Below are 22,211 nucleotides of genomic sequence, written 5' to 3' on the forward strand. Positions count from 1 at the left end.
CAGTTGGGTTTAGATTGGAAGGAGGCAGAACGGCGGCGTGTCTGCTTCCGCCCAGGCGAGGAGCCGTCCTGCGGTTGGTTCTTGCCTAGTTCAGGGGAGGATGGATAATGGATAACGAACGCGCAGATTTAACTCGCTACCAGACAGTCGGGTCGTCTCTCGGTGAGGGAGGCCTGGAGCACTTCACGTCACATTGAGCGAATACTCAGACACGTCCACGAATACTATGTACAGCATACACGTACACACGCACACACACGCACGCACACACACATTCTTCGGCCATCATCTGACTGAGAGGGCAGGCACGTCATCCGTGTGCCATGTCGTTGTCTGGCCCCCGCGGCCGAGCAGTCGAGTCGTGTTCCATCTGAGGGTACGCAGCAATTCACTGGAATCCACTTTCATCTGAAGAGCAATAACCAGGGCATGCCATGTCTTGCTGCCGCACCCGCGCCGCCGCCGTCGTCCTCGCCAATTCCACGCCAATATCCTGCCGGTTCCCACGCCGGTGAGCTTGAGCGGCTCAGGTTCCCCAGCTTCGGGAGCTCCATCCTGGCCATCCTGGCAGGACCATGGCACAGACGTTTTGAAGAAGGTCCGCTTGGTGTCGTACCCATCCGAGTCGACGACGACGAACAGGCGGCGTTGGCGGCGGCTCTGGTGCTTCGGGACTGACAATAGAATCGACTAGGTAAGGGACCAATCAGCCACAATGGCGACGAGCTTGCAACTCTGAGAGTTTCTTTGCCCGTCGCCCCGAACACCGATGCTGCTGAGGCTACACACCAGGCAGATTGGCCCCATCCCAACCGAATCTATATTACGCCCGTATGCCACCCCGGAACCTTGGGCCTGATGCCCCCGGTAGATGTGATATCCGGAGGCGTTTGCGAGTGCCCCGACCCTTGCTGGTGCAGCGGATTCCCTGACAGCCTGCACATCAGGCGACGCTGGGAAGCTCTGGAAATTGCACAAACGTCGCATCTGGATCGCAGCATTCCGATCGGGTTCTCAAGGACGCGTCGTTGAACACTTTGTGTCATCCGAACCTTATGCATGTTCTCTGCATGTCTCAACATGTCCATGCTCCGGCCAACGAACGGGCAGGAGGAAACTGTCAAAGTCACAGATGTCAGTCAATGGGAGTGTTAATCAGTGGATCCAGTTCCCCAAATTCGACGAACCAACGAACGGACGACCCTGACAGACACTTGATAGGCAATAGTGTAGGGACTGGGCACCGAGCACCAACTCAGTTGGAAGACCTCGGCAGACAGACGTGCCCTTGGGGGAGCTCCACCGTCCATTCACCTGGCTGGCGCCGAAGCCGCAATGCGCCACCAACGCCGCCGAACTCTTTGCACATCTGGAACAGGCCATGAGCTCCGGCCAATGGGAAAGCTTGCCCAAATTTATGCATCTCACAGCTCTCGATTTTTTTTTGTCGGTCCATCGACAGCTTCAGACAACGAATTAGTTATACTCAACACTCGAGCAATTGACGAGGTCGACGACACTAGAAACGACCAATTGGACAATCTTCTGATTCACTTACTCCATCTTCCGACCAACGCACATCACAATGGCCGCCAGACAATCAACACGTCTCCTCCAGAATCTCCGGCCGACGGTAGTGCCCGGCCGCGCCTTGCCCCGGACGATCCGCTTCTACTCGGACGCCGCCCCGGCCGCGCCTCCGCTCCTGGCCAATCTCAAGGCCGATCTGAAGACGGCCATGCGCGCCAAGGATGCCGCTCGCCTCTCTGTCCTGCGCTCCGTCCTGTCCGCCACCAACAACGCTGCCAAGACGTCGTCTCCCATCGTCACCGACGCCCAGCTCGTCGCTCTCCTGCGCAAGACCCAGCGCGCCGGCCAGGACGCCGCCGCCCAGTTCCGTGCCGCCGGCCGCGACGATCTGGCCGACAAGGAGGATCTTCAGGCCAAGGTCATGGCCGAGTACATTGCCAACTCGGGCGTCCTCACCGTCACCGAGGCCGACGTCCGCGTGCATGTCGAGAAGGCCATTGAGCAGGCCACTGCTGCTGGAAAGGTCTCTTTGGGCGAGGTCATGAAGCTGGTCAACGCCGCGGTACAGGGCAAGGACGTCGAGATTGACAAGAAGCGCATCTCCGAGATAATTAAGGAGGCTCTGGAGAAATAGATGCCGGACGGCAACATGTACTACCACCACGTGTATAATTTCAGCATACCCGAGGCTCTCCCTCTCCCAAGCATTAAGAGAAATGAAATCCTGTCATGACAACTCCTCACATGATGCATTGAATGCAAACTCAACGACAAGAGATGAAGCTTGAACATGACGCCGCGCGCATCAGCAAATCAATGGTATCTGTCTAGGTAGGGCATGTGGACAAAACCCGCCCCTGCCGCTTTCTTTCCCTCCTCCCCCTTTCGACTGCTTTTGATGCCGTCCTGGAACGATGACCCCGTCTGCTCCAACCCCAGAACGCCGTCTCGTGTGATTTCCTCGAATGGAAGGGTATGTAACGTGAACGCACAATCATGCCATGCTGTCCTCCTCGTTCCTCAACCCCGCATACTCGGTCCCCTGGTTGGCCGTGCTAAGCCGCGCGCATAGACTGAGCAGCACAACCGTCTCCGTGGCGGCGTAGTGATTCAGCGCGTCCAGGAGGATCTGCAGGTGCCTGCTAAAGTTGCCCTCCCACTTCTTCATGATCTCGAATAGGTTGCCCACGCGGGCCTCGTGCTGCTCGCCGGCACCCGCCGACGATGTCGACTCGCTGTGCGAGCCCGAAGGCTTCTGTGTGCGGACCTCTTGAAAGGCGCGCCACTGCTTCTGCGTCATGTTGGGCGGCTTGGTGGCGCCGGACAAGTCTGGATCGGCCTTTTCCAGCTCACGCGAGAGCCAGTTGGAGTATGTCGCAAAGATTGTGCAGGTTTGCATCAGCTTTGAGTGGATCTGCAGGTTGTTAGTCGTGTGGCACGCAGAGATGAGCGAAGCGCCCTGTGACTTACCCTCAGTAGCTTGCTGTTGGTGAGCATGCACTCCTTCAAGCACGTGTCCAAGAAATCCACATGGTCCTGCATCAGTTCGTCCACCGTCCTCGTCGGTCCCTCGGTGGTACTAGTACCGTCCTGGCCGTCCTCCTTGACCTTGAGCCTGGACATGAACTTGGCCCAGTTGGGCTCAATGACCTCGGCCGTGCAAAAGTACAAGAGCTGCTGCACAAACACCAACATGCGCGCGCGAAGCGTCCATACCCGGCGCTTCCAAATCTCGAGGCTGCGCGAGGAGCTCTTGTGAGACCACGTCATGCCTGTCGTCTGCGAGTGCCATGTTGTCGACAGTTGGGACTCGAGGTATCTGAGCGAGAGCAGGTAGCGGAACAGCGCCTGGTAACGCCACACGGTCTTGCGGCTGATGACCAAAGAGACGGGGAAGGGCACTGTGTAGTCGAGCTGCAGCGACGTGAAGCCAATCGCGTTCTTGTCGTTCTCGACCGGCTGGTTCGCCAGAGGTTGCAGCGACTCGCCCTGCTCGATACCGGTGATGTTGACGACCCTCTGAAGGGACTTTGTGAGGGTGATTTCGTTCATCTCCACCTTGACGTCTTCCTTGAACGGGTCCAGAGACACGATGCTGCCAGGCTGGCGCAGGACCAGGTCGAGCAGAGACTGCAGCTTGCCGGTGTTAACGGACTTGACGGGCTTCCGCAGTTCCGAGGCGCCGAGCTCGAGGAAATAGGAAAAGTAGTCGGACGGGTCCAAGAAGAAGTAGTGCTTGAGCGACCGCAGCCGCGCGGGCAGGGAGTGTGTGGTGAGCAACAGCTGCATGAGGGACTCGTTGGCGTGGGCGTATGCGTTGTTGACGTTTTCCAGGAAACGGCTGTCGTCAAATGAGTTGGGCACGTCCGAGACGACCTTGCTGACGTCCACACCACCGCACTCTCTGACCACGTTGAGGTACTTCCCTGCCAACAGGACCTTGTCCTTGACACCTTCCAGTTGAGGCGGGATATCGTGCTCTCTGATGGTGTACCGTCTCTCCCAGTATTCGTCCGTGTAGTCCTGTTCTAGGCGCTCTCTGCGGATGCTTTTCTGCTCCTTGATGAGGAACTCGGCGTGCGGGTCGTTGATGCCGCCGTGATGAAGCCACTCGTTCAGCATGACCATGTACGGTTTGCTGGAGTCTCGGAGCAGCGTTGTCAGTAGTGCGCGCGCCGCCGGGTCTCCTGACAGGGACTCCAGCCTCTTGGTGAGCAAGCCGAGCACGACGCCGCCTTTGGAGATCTTCTTCCCCGATCCCGGCACCAGATCGCCGCCCTCACGAAGGGACTCTAGAATGTTCTCAAAGTCGTCCGCGCTGTCGCTCTCTTCCTCCTCGTCATCGTCGTCTAGGAGTGCGTTTCGCTTCAGCAGTTCGTGTGCCAAAGAGTACAGGTGTGACATCATCTGGTTGGTAGGCAGGGTGTGAATGTTTAGTACGTGGAGCGTAAAGGTCTCGTTTGTCAGAAATTGCGTCTCAAGTTGCGCAATCATGACAAGATAGTCGTGAAGGAACTTCCTCACGGAGGCACATAACGCGTGGTTGACGGCGCCAAACTCCTCTCTGCTCTGCACGTCGACGAACATCTCGAGAGCAGAGTAGTACGTCGCCATCTTCAGCATTGACGCCGTCAGATCCTGCAGGCTCGGGTCCAGGCCAGGCAATATTCTAAATGTTGGCCCTGAAAGACGATCCCTCTCCTCGTGCGGGTTGTACGTTTTGGCGAAGCGGATATACTGGCCCTCGTAGCCCATGAACACGAACAGCAGATCCTCAATCATGACCGCCTCCTGTGCCTCGAGTGACAGCTCGCTAAGTGGCTTCGGTTGCTGGGGCTGGGGCGCTTGGGACGCCAATGGCGGTATGGATATTCGACACGCCAAGGGGGCAGATGTATGGGGGAGAAGCGTCGCCTCTGGGTTCCACGGTGCTGCACGCGCAAGTCAGTGAGCATTCCCTCGATCACGACGGCAAACTGCAATCTCACCGGACGGGGTTTCGACCTTGGCCTCCTTAGGCTTCGTCTCGGCTGATCGGGACTTGTCCTCCTTCGGCTTGCCCTTGTCGCCTCTGCGGTCCCCCCTCTCAGGGCTCCGCGTCCGCTGCACAAGCGTCTCCAGCTGGGTCACATACGTCCTCTCTGTTCTCCTCTCCTCTACGTGGCGGTCGTCCTGCGTCCTGCTCGTGGTGCGAGGGTTTCCCGACGCAGACCTCTTGTGCGCATTGCTTCCCGACTCGCGATCCCGTTCACGTTCCCTCTCGCGCTCCCGTTCCCTCTGCTGCTGCCGCGCATCGCTCCGCTCGCTGCGTTCGCTCCTGAAGCTCGCGTGGGCGCTGCCGCTGCCGCTGCCTCCCCCGTTCGCCGCAGTGTTCATGCGTGACGCCCTCGAAAGTCGTTCGTGGTCCGCAGCTGCAGAGGCTGTGCCGTTCGCGCGGCGCGTGCCAGACGACATGTCGCCGACTGCATTGGTGGGGGTATAGTGCGTCTTTGGGGCGTTGTTTTCTTGATGTGATGGTCCTCTCGATTGGGCGTTCGTCTCGTCTGCGGCCGTGTCTTGGAGGGTGTGCACCTTTATTCCTTGCCAGTCCCTCTTTGTTCGTCAAGTCGTACCCCTCTATTTGCAGAGTCGCACTCTCCAGGTCTAAGCGGCGGGCAGGTTGGGCTGGGTTACACAGTAAAGTGCCTATTAGCCCAGGCGCGTCTGCTCGGAAAATCCTCGCGTGTTGTTGACCCCGGCCCCGGGGCTCGCCTGGCCCCTGAAATATTCCGGGGACGGGACAGCGGGCAGCTGTTGGAGGGGATCTTGTCGCCCCAGCCAATCAGAAGCTTTGGGCAGACGAACAGGGGCCAGGAGCAAGCTGCGCTAAGGTCCGGGCCAGGTACGTAGTCCTGCTGATGGTGGTGGTGGTGCTACTGCTTCCGCTGCTGGAGCCCCCCCAAGCTTGCGGCTGCGTAGGCTGGTGCTTGCCTAACGACCTGACTGTGCTTCAGCCTTCCACCGTCACCGTTTGGTTACCTCACCTGCACCACGAGCTCCCCTCCATCCACCACCACCATCACCACCCCAGCATCCCGCAACCGCATCACCCACGCCCGCAACGCTCAGGAATTGAACACATCGATCAATTCCTCTGGAAGAGATTCACCACCTTCTCTCTTCAGCAATTTGACACACAGAACACCGCCAAGATGTTTATGGCAAGATCTGAATACGGTAAGCCTACTGCCCTCCTTCCCTGTCTTCGAGAAGAGCTCCTCTGACAACCCGTCAACAACAGATCGAGGAATCAACACCTTCTCCCCCGAAGGTCGCCTCTTCCAAGTCGAATACTCCCTCGAGGCCATCAAGCTCGGCTCCACGGCCATCGGCGTTGCCACCTCCGAGGGTGTCGTCCTCGGTGTCGAGAAGCGCGTAACCTCGACCCTCCTGGAGACCTCCTCCGTCGAGAAGATTGTCGAGATCGACCGCCACATCGGATGCGCTATGAGCGGTCTGCAGGCCGATGCCCGTTCCATGGTCGAGCACGCCCGCGTCGAGTCCCAGTCCCACGCCTTCAACTACAACGAGCCCCTCCGCGTCGAGTCGTGCACCCAGGCCATTTGCGACCTGGCCCTCCGCTTCGGTGAGGGTGCCGAGGGCGAGGAGACCATCATGTCCCGCCCCTTTGGTGTCGCCCTCCTGATCGCCGGCTACGACGAGGACGGCCCCCAGCTCTTCCACGCCGAGCCCAGCGGCACCTTTTACCGTTACGACGCCAAGGCCATCGGTTCCGGCTCCGAGGGCGCTCAGGCTGAGCTGCAGAACGAGTACCACAAGGTGAGACCCCCTCCGCGGCTATGTGTTTGAACCATGTCTAACATGCTCTCCAGTCTCTGACGATTACCGACGCCGAGACACTGGTGCTCAAGACGCTGAAGCAGGTTATGGAGGAGAAGTTGGATTCGAAAAACGTGCAGTTGGCGAGCGTAACGAAGGAGAAGGGCTTCAGAATATACACGGATGAGGAGATGGCCGCGGTCGTGGAGCGACTCCCTGCCAACTAGACGAGAGCATGGGCTAGGGTGAGCGTAATAGAGAATCATGAGGCTGGGCGGGTGAAAAAGACGTTTTCTGGAAGGGAGAGAACCCCAAAAGATACTTACCCAGGCACACCGGTCACGAATCAGGAACCTGACGTCTAGACGATTTCCCACCGTGTATCAATAGCGTACTCAAACGTGATGAGGATCTCAGGAGGTGACGTTGAATGGACCCGTCGTATTGATCTAAAACTAAACCTACTCGAAAAGGTTGGAAGCCCTGATCTACACATCGTACACGACCCATCCATCGCCCAGAAGGGCTTTCTCTCATCCCTCCTTGATGTCGAGCCTCTCCAGCTCCTGCTCGACGCTGAGTAGCCCCAGGGCGTAATGCGCCCGCTCCGTCTTGGCGACGACGAGCACCTTGTCGTCTCCGTCCAGCAGCTCCAGCCGGGCGCCAATCCTCCTCGGGTTCAACCACACCGAGGGGGGCACGACGGTCTGGAGCGTGGGGTCTCTTGTGTACGGCGGACCCCGTCCCATAGCCGCGGCCTTCTTCCAGCCAGACTCGCAGCCCTCGGCGATTTGTCGCGCAGATTGCCAGCCTGTGAGACGTGCTACGTCGTGCATCCGCCTGACGATCCAGTGACGCTGGGCGTCGTCTCTGTACTGTACACCGTGTTAGCGAGGATGATCTCCGGGCGGGTAAAAGGGCGGTGAGGCCACGTGAATGTATTACCTGGATAGCGCCGACAAAGAGACAGAAGGCACTCTCGATGAGCGCCGCCCCGACCAAGGTGCTGATCTCGGTGGCGTTGGAGACGTCGTCCGTCAGCCCCGCCGCGATCCGCCCAATCTCGATGGCAAACTTCTCGGTATGCTGCGCCTGGATGCCCGCGGCAATCATGGCGGCCGGCGGCATCCGCGGGTGTGCGCGGTACAGATGGATCAGGCCCATGTAGTAGTTCATCCAGATGCCGGCCACGGAAAAGGTGCGGTACTGCAGCGTCGGCCCAAAGGGCGAGTCCCTGTGGTCTGCGTACTCGGCGCCCAGGGCCTGGAACTCGGGCCCAAACTGGGATCGGAGGATCTCAAACGCCTCCCTAAGGCCTTCCCACTCACGCATCGCCGCCTCCATGGCAACGTCGGAGTCGAGGTCTTCTGGCATCTCCGGCGGAGGCGGCGAGTCGTCTCTCGGAGGGCTGAAGCCCATGGGCAGTCTCACCTTTTGGAGATTCGGCAGCATGCCCGGGAACATGGGCGGTGACCCGGCCCCAGGAGGCGCTCCCATCTGACCGCCCGGCCCTCCTGGGTGGCCTCTCATGCCCGGCGGCGGACCCCCGGGCGGCCCACCGGGCATCCCTCCCATCATGCCAGGGGGCGGCCCGCCTCCGGGCATACCGGTTGCCATCCCCGGTGGGCCCCACTCCTGGCCTCCTCCTCCCGGTGGCCCGGACGCATTGGGCGGCCCTCCCCGTCCTGGCGGCGCACCGGGAGGGCCGCCGGTGGGAACCCCTGGACGACCGCCCGGGGGGCCACCCGGAGGCCCGAACCCCTTGAACGACTTCTTCTTTCGAGCGAGGTCCTTGGAAGCGAAACTGCACAGGCGACCAAGAAGGAGCATCAAGTGGTCATACGTTCCGTAACTACCAGAGTCAGCACATGTTCAATGCTATCTGCACCTAGAGGGTGACTTACATGGCCTCCAGTCGGCCCATCGGGGCTCGGGGCGGACATTGCGTCCAGTGCTGGTAGTCCATACTGAAAATCCGTCAGCGTTTGGCGTCATATGCATCCGCGAGAAAAACACTTACAATGGCTTCCCACCACCGAGCATGCTTTGATAGACGTCCATCTTGCAGTACCACCAATACAGATCCCTCAAATGCTCGTAATGTTCGATATCGCGGTCAGTGTAGTAATTGCCGATCGAGGCTGCTGCATCGTCCTCGTACGACACGTGTTGGTTCGTTAATCGACTCAGTAGGCCAAGGTCCAAATCGTCTAGATCATGGTTCATCATGTGCGTGTTGTCGTGGCCCATGTAAAAGGGGTCGAACGGCTGGTTCTGGCTTTCTTGGAACAGCGCCCGTCTGGCTCGCTTCAGCGGCAGTATGTTCCTCGTCATCTCCCGAAAAGGTATCTCCTTGATCAGCAGCCTGGCTCCAAACAGGTGATTGCACCACTTGGAATGGTCCGAATTCCACACTTCAAAGTACCCCAACAGCAGGGTGGCTGCGAGCGTGGCTGGTGACGTCCTCCTCTTTACTGTTCGCACGTTCTTTGCGATCCTGCGAATGGAGAGGTGATAGTGTTTCATGGCCGCCGTCGGCGGGATCTGCTGCAGTTTGGCTATCTGTAAAGCGCCCAGGGCAAGCATTGCTTGGAGGAGTGCCGGGTGGTTGAACGACAGGATGGGGAACGTGTCTGCGGATGGTTAATCGTGTCCAGCCCGGTAGAGGCATGGAATCACTTACAGGTCCACAAGTTATGGCCGGCCTTTGGCACAGAAAAGTTGTTCATCAGTTTCGTGTGGTCAAACGGATGCCTCTCATACAGGGACATGCTGGGGCCCGTGACATTGATAAAGTGCCAGAACAGGGCTGCCGTCCGCTCGTCGTTGAGCGGTGAGTTGTTCGGGGTCGGGATGTACGACGTGAGAATCGTCTCCTCCGCAAAGGCGGAGAACTTTCTGACCTCGGTGCCGAAGCCGTCCCAGGGACCGTCCGAACGGGCCTGGACCAGTTGTCCGTAGGCGCTCTCCTCACCCATCAAGTCCTCGAAGCCGTCGTCCGAATCGCCCATGGATGCGTCGTCGTCGTCGTTGAAGAAGAACTGGACATCGGGGTCCTCCACCACGTCTTCTCGCCGCAGAGGGTCGTTGGGGTAGTGTCGAATCTCTTCCACCCGTACATGATTTGAAGGCTGTCCTTGCCATGCTTCCCGGGGTACGTACGCAAACGAGCCGTTGTCGGTATTTGGACTGACAAAGGTGCTCTGGGCTCCGCCGAACGGTCCCTGGAATTGGTCTGGGCTGATGGGCGATGTCAATGAGGGCGTCGGGGGCATTTGCGGGGGTATCTGCGGCGGCCCAAAGGCATACTGGTTGAAGTCGAATGGAGAGGAAGATGGGTGATGACCCGAAGATGGGCCTGGGAAGCCCTGGCCATACTGGTGATGCATCGGCTGGCCGCCATAGTCCATGTTCTGTGGCGGCTTGGGAGCTATTGGTGCCAGGGGAGGCGCATTGGATGACTTCGGCGGCGGGTTGGACAGCTGATGGAAAGGGGGATTTGACGCCTCGGGAGGGTAGACCACGGGGCCGTAGACTCCGTTCAGGTTGAATGCGCCGATTGGGTCTTTGAAGATGACTCGCTGGTTGTAACCCTCGCAGTGTCTTTTGGACTTGATGCAGTTGTTGCAGATGGGCCTTCCCTCATCGCACTTGATGCGTCGTTTTCGACATGCTTTTGGTCATGTTAGCAATTCGGTCTAGAGACGAGACATCCCTTGGTGTTGAATCTGGCTGAAGAAGGCGGGCACGTACTCAGGCAACCGGTCTTGGTCCTCTTTCTGATGTTCGCTCTTTTGCGGTTCTGGTCATCGTTGTCATTCTCATCGTTGTTGCCCGAGGCCTTGGTCGGGGACTTGTCGCCGCCGTCGGGCGCCCCATCGGCCGTGTCCATCCTAGTAGATGCTGTCTTGTTGTGAGTGAAGCTCCGTGACCCGACTCAAATCTCCATCCACTGGGTCCTGTCGACAACAGATGGTCTCGTCTAGTTCCCGCAAACTTGCACACACAAGAGATCGTGTGGCTCGCCCAAGGCACAGAGAGTACTACTACTACTCTCAGAGCAGTGCCGTTCGATGTTCGGCGCGTCGGTTACGGTGAGGGAGGGTGGGCAAAAGCTGTGATTTCTGGGCAGGCGTTTAGTCAAGAGGCGGCGTCTTCAACGGGCCACAAGCGTCCAAGAGTGGCAGCAGCGCAGCGAGACAAGGTGGGTTAACTTCCGCCTTTGTGCGCGGGCAACGGGACGGGGTTCGAGGGTGGAAAGATAGAGGAAGCAAGTCGGGCGCTCTGGAGTGAGATGCTTTTTATTAAGCAGCCATAGACGGTGGAAGGAAGTGAAACAAGCCAGTGTGACTTTGTCTACGCCGAATAGGTTGTCATGAACGGGTTGGACAGGACGCATGGACTCGTGGGGTAGGACGGGGGTGTAAGGATGTCTGCAGCAGTTGGAGATGTGTCTCTCACGACACGAGGGACTGGTGACCTTTCCCACTCTGGAATAGAGAAGACGGGGGGAGGGGAAGAAGGGTAGGTAGATTAAGGTAGCTCCAAGGCAGGCAAATGTACTGTAACAGGGTATCAAGCAAGGTGAAGAAAGGCGGCGTGGAGAGGCAGATGCACAAACAACGGAGACAAGGTAGAGCGAGGGAGGTGCCAAGCGGCGAGAAGACTAAGAAGAGGCCGGGCCGGAGGGACCGGGGGGTGGTGACAGGAAGATGGAGGTTGGAAACTTGGGAGATCGGGACGAACCAAACCAGACACGAGAGCCGGCCCAGACGAATGGGAGGACGGGGATGCAGATGATTCAGGTAGGGGTCATTAATCGTGCATGACCGGCAAGGCAGACAAAGCCATGGACGATGCTGCCGGTGATGGGGACGAGGGTGAGAGACAGCATTGCAGGACAATTGGAGTTGTCTCTGAGAGACTCGGGCTCGAGGGGGGCCAGGGACGTGACAAGTACGAGCAAGACAACAAACACTAACAGCAGAGTGAAAACATGGGACTCTCTAATCACTGCCTACTCACCTTTTGGCTCAAGGTCTTGAATTGGACCGTCCACCGCACGCAGTTGGCTGCCCGACCCTGGCTATTCTTGGTCCAGTATGGGCATGTATGTAGGAGGTGCGGCAAGACGACGGGAGGGAGAAAACACACATACGGCGTATTGGGGTGGCTTGCGGAAGCAACACGAGTGGGTGTGATACGTGCTGCTGCGTGATAAAGCAGCGCGCTAAGATGGCCCACTCAATGATTCCCAGGTAGGTTCCGTGTCAAAGACGTCTCCCCCAGTCGCCCCGAAATCCATCTCAATGTGTCTGCTGCGTCTGCTGTGTCTGCTCTTCCCCTCCCGCGGGCAGTAATAATGCATACATGCCGCCGTAAGTAGGTAGGTGGGTAGGTACTATGCAGTACATACAGTGGTTGGTAAGGCTCGTCCAGGGTTCTAGCTCCGTCGTGAGCCTGCCATGTTTTCGCGCGATGGCGCCGCTGGGCTGCGAGGATTAGGCCGTTTAGGGCCTCGGCTGCCACTGAACTGAGGGGCGGACCGGGGCCCCTTCTTTCAGGGGTCTGTCATGTCCCGAGTGACAGGGCTCAGTGGAATGGCGCACGGCAATAGGACGAGCTGACTGAATCATCGTCTCTTCTCCTTCTCGAAAGCAAAAAGCTGCTTCCTGTGGTGTTGTGGTCCCACGGGTCTAGCAGAGCTAAGCCGAGCTACTCATGTACGCATGGTCTGACGAGGAAAGAAACTTTTCTGCGCGTACACTACGCTGTGCTGTGCATCGTGCGGCCTGCATCGTCGTTGTTGCGGTGAAGCAATCCAATCCGGTACCGTCCCGGTAGGGCAACTACTGCAAATTTGATTGAAGCGCGGCGGAGATTGGAGGTTGGGTTAGGCAACCCGCCAAGCTGCAAATCCCAACGGCAACGCTCAACAGACTTTGTCCTCGCATACCCGACAATCTGGCCATGGGTATCTTGAGCTTTCGTGGTGGCATGAACCATCTCGCAGTCGTCGCGCCCTGGGCACCGCCAACGTCGCAGGCAACATGGGGCCCAGAGAGAGAAGCCGAACGCTATTTCATCCGAGGTCTTTGGAGGTCTGGACTCTCCCCGTCCGTCAGGGTCCAGCCTGTTGCCCCTCGTCTGCCCTATGGGGTCAGCAATGACCAAGACGACATCCGGCGAAAAGCGTCGACTAGGTCGACGGCGAAGTCCTACGGGGACGCGGCATCCGTGACTGCCCGTTGCCCGTTGCCCGTCGCTCGTCGCTACTATTGAAGATGTATTGAAACCCTCGTGATGTTCAAAATCTTCAGCAGGGCCGGGGGTGTTCGTCATCGATGGGGTATCCAGATCGTCCGTTGGTGGCCATCAAGCCCAAAAGTGAGATATGCGCCGGTGGCGTTCCAAGGTGGGATGCATTTCTGCCACTAGTTTTAGGCAACTTGCCATGTGCCGAGAAAGCGGCATGCTAAGAAAGAACAACCCGACGCCGACGGGGCCTCGCGAAGGCCGTCTGCTAGGTAGTGGAGGCTCTCAATGGCTTGACAGCCCTTCCTGCCGCCGTTGGGACAGTATGAGAATTGACGAGACAAGCCTTTCAACCCGTCTCTCTTGCCACGACGTCCCAACTTAGGTGAATGCATTCCAAGTCTGGCAGGCCGATGGACTGATTGAGATGAACGGCGATGTGCCGCTGGGATCTCGCCATCCCCCCCATTCTAGCCACCAAGCATCCGAACATCAGCTTCGGCCAATCGTTGCGTTTCCGACCTCATGGACGGTGTCACCGGCGACTGGCCGCAGTACACAGTCGGCTGGCATACGGTGCAACACAAACGTGCTCGTTGTCGAACAGGAGGAGGCACGCCGATCCCCGCGGACCACCTCCGCCCGCCCTCTTTCCTTCTTGAACAACTGCAACTGGTCACAATCGGTTCCCGCCCATCATCGATCGCCTTGTGCCTTCTCGTCCTCCTCGACGCGCAGGGTCACCTTGGCAGCTTTTCCCGGATGTTTACTGTATCTGATCTGAGCAGAGGTCGATACTGGCTGCCGCCACAGGCTAAGTATGCAGGTAGCCTTCCCGCATGCCAGTAGTTGAGTCGGGGCAGGGAGCTCTCTCCTTTTTCGAGAGAGCAATGAGTGCCGTGACGTTGAAGACTGGCCGTCGAGGACGATCCTGAAATAGCCAGATGCGAATCGTGGCAATGAAGCAAGCCGGGCTGCCAAACAAAGGCATCTGGCACATTGCGGCACAGAGACTGTACTGCGCCTTGTGCCACGGTGCCGGTTGCCCTATTTCTGTCTCTTTGGTGAGCGTTTCCAGCCTCAAGGTTCTCTGAACTGTCTCGTCTCTTTGATGTCTTGTCTTGGCTCCCGAGACCAACGGCTCTGGAAGGCCGTTCATCCCCGAATGCTGCCGCCCGTGTTGGGTTGTTGCCATTCCCCAGGTCCCTGTCTCTGTGCCCACGCTATCAACGCCAAACATAGCGGTACTCCATAAGGCCGGTTAATGCGCCGTACCCGTTTTTCGGACCACAAGTCGGAGTCTTTTGAGAATTGAACCGACTGTCCGCCGAACAACCCACCGGTGGGTCGCTGTCGCCGTCCAAACTTTGCAGAATCTTCTGGTCTCCGGTGAGAATGCGCAGGCGGTTACAACGGGGCCGCATGCCTGGCGGCATCCGAGGGAGCAATGTTTCGGTGTTTAAACCAGGGGAACCATCATCACAGGCTGGAGACTAGCTGCCTGGAGAGCTATCAACGGCCCTAACTTTAATAGACTGGCGGCGACCCAAAGGACGGAGGACAAGCCATCCGTCCCCGGCCTGCTGTCATGAGCTTAGGGCAGCCAGCAACCTGTTTGACAGGAGACCTTCCCCTTCGAGCTGGCTTAACAGACGCCATGGCAAAGTTGCCTATGTCGGACGTTTGTTCGGCTCAAGGCAGCCGTAGGTAACGAGGCTCGGACTCGTGGGGCCCAGGTTGCGGCTCCCCGTTCTCAGTGGCTTCTCGGGGTCGCTCCCGCACGCGTCTGGATGTTTCCGTCTGGTCCGTCGCATGCGGGAGAATTATGGAGATTGCAGAGGTAATCATGGCTTCCCCATTGGGCGAGCTATTTGTCTTTTTCCTGGGACAACAATTCCTTTGCTATTACTGGCGTCGTTGCAAGCTGGAAAAGTAAGCTGAAACGCCGTGATCCCAGGACCCGATGCAGGGCCGAAAGATCAGGACCAATCCGATGAGCCACCGTGCAGATCTCGGAAGACCTGGCAGGGTGGTTGTGGTGAGCCGGCCTGGCTTCCCAGTAGAGCGTTCCTCCAGTTTCTGGCGGAAGGGAGCGGGCGGACGGGCGGAAGTCGACTGGAGGCCATCTCAGGGTCCAGAGAATGCACTTGGCCTTGTCCAACTCGAGCATGTCAGTAGGTGCAAAGGGGCATTCCCACCAGGGTGACGGGTGGCAGCATTCATGATGCCAAGACGATCTGGGGTAGTGAAGGATGTCGCAGGTCTTGCCGCCGTTGGTGCTAAACAGATGATTTGCATCTCACTGGCGCAAAGCCGTTTTCATGGAAGTGGCGCCAACGTTGGGTAGATGCACATCTTCATAGCGGCGCTGACAGGCTCGCAAATCGTTCCACAAGAAACGCCTCTCATGAGGAAACCAAATGGGTGGGTTTAGTGCTAAGTTTTGAAAGGCAAATCCGTACAGAAGTCGGCCCAAAGACGGAAAAGTGGTGATGGGGAAGTTGGCTTACAGTCAGACGATGCAACTGCGTGCCAAAAGCTCGGCGGTGTGCACGGTCCACCCACCTTGCTCCTCCCATCCTGGCGCCGATCAGCGTCCAGGGGTGTGATAACGATGGGAAGGAGAAAAAAAAAAAACTTCGTCGACCAAGACTGAATGAGCCGCTGCGTGAGACTGAGCTTTGAGCGACGCTTCATTCACAACAACGTCCATTTTCATCCCGCGTCTGCGAATCTCATTCCAGCACCAGCCATTGACACCTCAAAGTCAACCTAAACATGTTCGCAGTTCCAGGGTGGTCCGTCGCGGCCGACGCCCTCAAATCGGAAACGCCTGGCGGCCAGAAGGACGGCCCCGCGAGGAACAAGACGCGCAAGCGCAAGAGGAACAACAAGGACGAAAAGGTCACGGAGTCCAACTTTGCCGACCTCTACCAAAATGTGATTGAGGGAAAGAAGACGGAGGGCAAGCGCAGCAGGAAGAGCGAGGGCGGCGAGGAGACTCCCAAGAAGAAGGAGCGCAGAGCGTCCACGGCCGGCGAGGATGCGCCGGATGCGGCCAAGCCCAGCAAGAAGCAGAAGAAGGAGAAGGACTCAAAACCTGAAGAGGAGGTGGCAGAGGAGGGCAGCACGCCTAGGCCCGACAAGAAGGAGAAGAAGCAGAAGAAGGACAAGAAGGACAAGGTTGAGAAGCAAGACGATGTCGACGAGCAGTCGACAGAGACACCCAGCAAAGACGAGAAGAAGAAAAGGACAAAGGATGCCGCAGCAGCCATCGCTGCGTCTGTCCCTCCCGTGCCTCCGGCGCCCGCAAAACTCACCCCCCTCCAGGCCGCCATGAGACAGAAGCTCATCTCCGCCCGCTTCCGCCATCTCAACGAGACGCTGTACACCCGCCCCTCCGCCGAGGCCTACCAGCTCTTTGAAGACTCCCCCGACATGTTCTCCGAGTACCACGAGGGCTTCCGCCGACAGGTCGAGGTGTGGCCCGAGAACCCCGTCGACGGCTACATCCGCGACATCAAGCTGCGGGCGAAGCAGCGGTTCCCGCCGCGCGGCATGCCCCCCAAGAACCCGAACGGGCCTCAGCCGCTCCCCCGTACGGACGGCACCTGCATCATTGCCGACCTGGGCTGTGGCGACGCCCGCCTCGCCTCGACGCTGGCCTCGGAGTCTCAGAAGCTCCGTCTCCAGATCAAGAGCTACGACCTGCACTCCCCCGCCAAGTTCGTCACCAAGGCCGACATTGCTAACCTCCCTCTGGAAGACGGCTCGGTCGACATCGCCATCTTCTGTCTCGCCCTCATGGGGACGAACTGGATCGACTTCATCGAAGAGGCGTACCGCATCCTCCACTGGAAGGGCGAGCTGTGGATCGCGGAGATCAAGTCCCGCTTCGGGCCCGTCAAGTCCAAGAATGCCGTCGTCTCCCACAGCGTCGGCAACCGCAGGAAGCAAGCCGCCGCGGAGAAGAAGGGCAAGGCCGCCAAAGCCGAGGCGGAGACGGAGGCGGACCGCACGGCCCTCGCCGTCGAGGTTGACGGCCATGAAGACCGCCGCGGCGAGACGGATGTCTCGGCCTTCATCGAGGCCCTGCGAAAGCGCGGCTTCGTGCTGCGTGGCGAGGGCGAGGGCAACAAGGGCGCCGTGGACCTGTCCAACAAGATGTTCGTCAAGATGCACTTCATCAAGGGCGCCGTGCCTACCAAGGGCAAGGGTCTTGCCGCCGCCAAGGCCGCAGGTTTCGTGGAGAAGGAGAAGAAACAGAAGCGATTCGTATGGAATACGGAGGAGGACAATGCTGATGAGACTTCCATCTTGAAGCCTTGTGTTTACAAGATTAGGTGAGAATATCCTCGTGGCTGGAGTTTTGTACGGTTACACAAAAGTTGTGCATCTTCGGAAGACTGAAATATGGGATATCACACAGGGGAGAAAGGGTTCATCACGTAATTGTACTTAGGGAAACATGCAAAAGACTTCTCACGAGAGCATCGGCAGTGAAACGGCACAGGTGCTGCAATTTCCGTGGGCATTTACCGCTCAGGGACTATCCTCTGAAATACAACATGTTGACTTGGTTGGTTTACAAACACCTGGGCCAGGACAAGCTGCCCGTGTCGCACTGGGCGAGAAAAACACATGACGCCTCTAGTTATTGTATTGTACCCAACCCCGTGATGTCCGTTGTCCTATTTGTTGGCCACGCGCTTCTCATGCAGGTCCTGCTCAGCCCGACCGTTTCCCGTATACGCCTGGCCAGTCTATGCTCCAAACAGGAGGCCCGCGGCAAATTCGACATTGCCACCTGTGGCCTGCAATGCGTTGACGGCTGCCTCTCTCGGAAAGCCCAGGGCCATGAGCTGAGAAATGTGCTCCTCGGGGAAGGTAGGGGCGGCAGACTGCGCCGGCGCTGGGCCACCCTGTTGAGCAGGAGGTTGAGGAGCGGAGGCGCCACCACCGGCCGGGCCGCTTACAACGCCAGACCGTTGGCCAATGGTTGTGCCAGCAGGACCGGGTAGTCTTGGTTCTTCCTCGAGTGCCTCCTCACTCTCCTTCGGGATCTCCGCCTCGCCTAGGAAGGGCACCTCCTCGCCTTGAATGATGAGCTTGTCCTTTGCGAGGTCGATGCTGGCCTGGTAGCGCTTGAGCATGTCGAGGCCGAGCAGAAGTTCCACCTGCTTGCCCTCCATGACGGTGAAGCTGCAGGGCAGGAACAGCGTTCCGACCTTGATCTGGGCAGAGTGCACGCGGCCGATGATGTTGGCCGTGCCGACTCCACGAGCCACTCCTGCGAAGCGCTTGTCCACAAGACGCATGATACCACACGCTTCCGCGCACGCCGGCGACATGATGGTGGCCTGGGCTCCGGAGTCGACCAATGCCTTCACCCTGTGGCCGTTGACCTCGACATCCACATACAGCATGTGGACCCTCCCAAAGACTGAACAACGTTAGCTGATGCAAGCCCCTTGTCTTGACTGAATCCTTAACTTACCTTCAGGATTGTGCTCCATGGCGTTTTGCAGGTTCTCCATTACCCTCTCTTGGCGAATCATCTCCTCAATCTTGGCCTGCGCCTCAATGTCGAACGGGTCCTCGTTCAGGCGTGCAATCTCCCTCTGCCTCTCCTCGCGTTCGCGTTGCTCCCGGTCGTAACTATCGTTGAACAGCTGTGCGAAGCGTGCGGGGTCTTCGAGGGCGGCGGCGAGCTGAGGCTGCTGACGGGTAGCTTCCGCACGCAGGTTGGGGTCGCCAAGGATCTGGAGGCGGATGAGCTCGGGGTCTTGGCCGCCGGGTCGTCGACGCTGCTGCTGTCCTTGTCCTCTCCTGCCTTGGTCGGGCACACCGGTGCTTCCTCGCATATCTCTCACGTGCAACGCCAACATTTCACCGTCGGCAATCTGCAGCTGCTCCATCGTGCTGTTGTCATCCTGAATCAGACGGCCGTTGTGGTAGAGGTGCTGAGAGGTGGGCAGAATCTGTGTCTCGGCTTGGATGGCTTCGCGGAGGGTGGAGACGGGCATGTCGGGAAAGATCTCGAGGGTGAGAAGGTCTTGGTCTTCGACCTCGGGATTCGTTATGCTTAGTGTGATGCGCCTGTCACCGAAGCTGTCAGTCGAGAGTCAAGAATGTTTCGCACATGTAGCGAGCTTACATGATGGGCTTTGTTTGTTTCCCGCGATGTCAGGTGTGTAGTTTTTGGTGCCCGGGTGGAAGTGAAAGGTAAGTTGGAAGACTAGGTAGCGGCGGTGAGCAGCAGGAGGCAAGCAGCCCGAGGCTTCTGTTAGAGTTGGCGGGCAACGTAAGGCTAGCTGTCGTCACGAGCCAGTCGAGTTTCACGGTTGCGAATGCGAAGTTCTAGGTACTTCAGGTTCACACCGGAGCTGCGGTGGAGGGTTGATGAGGGGTGTTTTGGAGGGGCAGCGGCGGGAATCCAGGCAGCACGGTGGTGACGTCTTATGGAAAAAGCAGACGTCTTTGAACGAAGAAGAAGAAGGCTGGAAAATAGAGAGCTTGCGAAAAGTTTTCGATTGGGCGCGGACTTGTGGTGCGTCTTCTGGTGATTGGGTGTTTGCCGTCGTCAGAAAAAAGGTAGGTAGCAGAGAGAAACGTCAATGTGGTCAAGGTAGGGATCTCGACGTAAGGGAGGGCGGGCAGACGAGGTGAGGTCGGGGTACGTAAAGAGCTCGGCCACTCAGGTACCAACCAAGTGTTTCGTCAGGAAGGTGGGCGCTGGGCGACCCCTAAAACACGATTGTAGAGACACCGCGGCGACGAGAGGCACCCTGGCCCTGGCCGTCGTCTACTTTGTACGTTGCCCCGTTTCCCCGTTTGCGGCAATGGAGCTGGGGCGGCAAGCTCGCACTACCTTACCCTTCATTCGATGCAGTACAGCACGGGAAGCACTGGCCAAGCCGACGAGGAAGCTGATGGAAGGGCGTTGAACCTGTGCGTCAGCATGGTACTTTCTTTTCACGCTGCTTGTACCACAAGTAAGCTGTCTGCATGCCCTGCTTCCCCGGGCAGCTCACTGTCATGTCAACAGTTACATTGGTAAAGAGACTGTGGCCGGACTCTGATACCAGGGAACAGCCAGATGCCTCGGGCAACGAAACAGCAACGCGCAATCGCAATACCGTCACCCGACCTATTTCTCCCATTTCTCAGGTGCCTCTCCCGAGCACATCAGCCCCACGAGCTAATCGTTACCTAAGCCGCGCTCGAGGTACCGTCAGAGTATCTGCAGGTGCGAAAGCCGTCCGCCCAGTTACCTCCCGTTTACATGACCGGCACATCTGCGCAAGTCAAACAAGGCAACTGACGAGCAACAAACCCTTGCACACCATCCCTCCTTAGACGAGGTACCCGACACCTTACTCACCACACAAGCGATGGATATTTTTACACTGGAGCTTACCTCAACTATGCAAGTTGATAGGTCTGTTGCCCCAAGCCGCCAATCGAACGCCGCCGGCGACATCCTCTGCCACTGCTTTGGTGGGTTTCTGTGCAATAATGACGAAGATCCCGAACGACGAATATCCCCAGCCCTCGATATCCCGGTTCGACTCGGGAGATCCAGTCAATCCCACCCGCTCGCTTCGGCGCACGGCAAATTCTTCATGATGAGGCGCCCGTCGAGGACCAACCGATTTCAGCGACATCATGCGGGTTGCAAAATCGAGGCGCTGGGCTATCGTCAGCAAAAAGACGAGAGAAAGTACTCGAGACAGAGATCATCGTGTCTCGATAACTCCGACGCTGGATGATGACACCTTCCGGTCGAGTCAGACAGACCGCGGCGTCTGCGCCGGCGGACGTCGGCACTGCACAGACATGCTCGGACGCTGGTGAGGTTGGGCAGGACCCGGGCTTCCGGCCAACTTCTCAGGCCGGGTGCCGTTTGCTTGCCGGTCGATGGTGCTGTTTGCACTGGCCGACAACGTCTCTGGCTAGCCTCATTGATGCCTCGCTCCAACCAACACCAAATGTACTTTGCTACAAGACTCAAAAGTGCCTCAGCTGCCGTCCTATTCGAGCGTGATGCATCTGCAGAAGCGCGGCGGGGGCGATGCAACTCTGGATCGCGGGACCGGGACACCTAGCAAATGTCGATGCTGCACCTCCATCCGTTTCAGTCACCTCCTGCAGCTGTCACCCGGCCAGCTTGAGCAACAGAGCAGGAAGATTTTCCGCCGGACGAGGGCTTCTCCTCATAGTTGACAGTGTTGACCAAACTGGTTTGTCCGGCTCGTTCTCACGGGCCGTCGACACGGGAGAGATAGATCCCTTTTCAGGTTGATTGACTCGCCCAGCAGTGTTACTGCAAAGTAGGCTCTACCTTGGCACTTGTGGTGGTGGGGACATGTTCACGATGCAAAGCAAAATGCTCCAGCCAGGCGCATGGCAAAGGAGCAACAAGCATGCCAAGACCTGACAACACACTTACTCACCAACAAGTACGGATAGCATCGCCAAATCCTGCACCCTTTTTTTAATGTTGCTTTTTTTTCCGCGGCCATTCTAGCGAGGGCGGCCTCCGTTGGTTCTTGATTTTTTTGCATACCATTTCGATCAACCCAAAGTCATGATTACGGCTCAACCATTTGAGGATCGAAACGCCCAGTACATCTCCCACAGCCTCCCTGCTCCAAAGGCCTCTCGCACCTGGCAGGCATTCAGGTCAAGCCGCCAGAGCCAATGTTTGGTGGGGTACCTAGGTAGAGGTACCTCCCAAGCTGGCGTGGCACCTCAGTTTGTTTCCCTTGATCCTGGGCAGCCAGCAAGCCAGCTTCAGGGCCTCAATTAGCAGCTTCAGGCCGTCCCTTATCAGCAGGGTGAGCTGAACAAGCACAGAGGTCGGACAGGTATCCATTGTTACCCGCGTCGCCATCTGTACAAAGAGGGCCCTTTCTTGCACCTAATCTCACAGACCTGAGATGCATCACAAGCAGCGTTATTCGTCAACGTCGCAACTCTAGCATTCGCATGCAAAGAGTGGGAAATAAAGATGGAGCCTGGGCAGACGGCCTTTGAGCATCCAGGGGGACTGAACAGGCCACAACTGTGCCACTGCGGGTAGGTCGGTCACGCGACAAACACCT

The 22,211-nt window shown here is 58.1% G+C and overlaps 6 protein-coding genes across 6 annotated transcripts; 3 read left to right on the forward strand and 3 right to left on the reverse strand.

Moving 5' to 3' along the window:
- Positions 1 to 1,585: 1,585 nt before the first annotated feature.
- COL26b_003237 (uncharacterized protein) lies at positions 1,586 to 2,164 on the forward strand (the record flags this gene model as incomplete). Its single annotated transcript, XM_053176138.1, has 1 exon — positions 1,586 to 2,164. The coding sequence occupies one exon, from the start codon at positions 1,586 to 1,588 to the stop codon at positions 2,162 to 2,164; it is 579 nt and encodes a 192-aa protein (XP_053040038.1).
- Positions 2,165 to 2,524: 360 nt separating this feature from the next.
- Positions 2,525 to 5,484, reverse strand: COL26b_003238 (uncharacterized protein; the record flags this gene model as incomplete). Its single annotated transcript, XM_053176139.1, has 3 exons — positions 2,525 to 2,944; positions 3,001 to 4,961; positions 5,019 to 5,484. The coding sequence occupies 3 exons, from the start codon at positions 5,482 to 5,484 to the stop codon at positions 2,525 to 2,527; spliced, it is 2,847 nt and encodes a 948-aa protein (XP_053040039.1).
- A 737-nt stretch (positions 5,485 to 6,221) lies between these two features.
- Positions 6,222 to 7,076, forward strand: PUP2 (proteasome component pup2; the record flags this gene model as incomplete). Its single annotated transcript, XM_053176140.1, has 3 exons — positions 6,222 to 6,246; positions 6,311 to 6,849; positions 6,903 to 7,076. 3 exons carry the CDS (start codon positions 6,222 to 6,224, stop codon positions 7,074 to 7,076), a joined length of 738 nt encoding a protein of 245 aa, XP_053040040.1.
- Positions 7,077 to 7,382: 306 nt separating this feature from the next.
- Positions 7,383 to 10,741, reverse strand: COL26b_003240 (uncharacterized protein; the record flags this gene model as incomplete). The annotated part of the gene is made up of 6 exons (XM_053176141.1): positions 7,383 to 7,724; positions 7,795 to 8,701; positions 8,754 to 8,816; positions 8,870 to 9,482; positions 9,533 to 10,522; positions 10,603 to 10,741. 6 exons carry the CDS (start codon positions 10,739 to 10,741, stop codon positions 7,383 to 7,385), a joined length of 3,054 nt encoding a protein of 1,017 aa, XP_053040041.1.
- A 5,141-nt stretch (positions 10,742 to 15,882) lies between these two features.
- Positions 15,883 to 17,451, forward strand: COL26b_003241 (uncharacterized protein; the record flags this gene model as incomplete). The annotated part of the gene is made up of 1 exon (XM_053176142.1): positions 15,883 to 17,451. One exon carries the CDS (start codon positions 15,883 to 15,885, stop codon positions 17,449 to 17,451), a length of 1,569 nt encoding a protein of 522 aa, XP_053040042.1.
- A 416-nt stretch (positions 17,452 to 17,867) lies between these two features.
- On the reverse strand, positions 17,868 to 19,130 carry DDI1 (DNA damage-inducible protein 1; the record flags this gene model as incomplete). The annotated part of the gene is made up of 2 exons (XM_053176143.1): positions 17,868 to 18,547; positions 18,602 to 19,130. 2 exons carry the CDS (start codon positions 19,128 to 19,130, stop codon positions 17,868 to 17,870), a joined length of 1,209 nt encoding a protein of 402 aa, XP_053040043.1.
- Positions 19,131 to 22,211: the final 3,081 nt, after the last annotated feature.

This window comes from Colletotrichum chrysophilum (assembly GCF_026319265.1).
Source record: "Colletotrichum chrysophilum strain AFK26 chromosome Unknown scaffold_17, whole genome shotgun sequence".
NCBI classification, from domain to species: domain Eukaryota; kingdom Fungi; phylum Ascomycota; class Sordariomycetes; order Glomerellales; family Glomerellaceae; genus Colletotrichum; species Colletotrichum chrysophilum.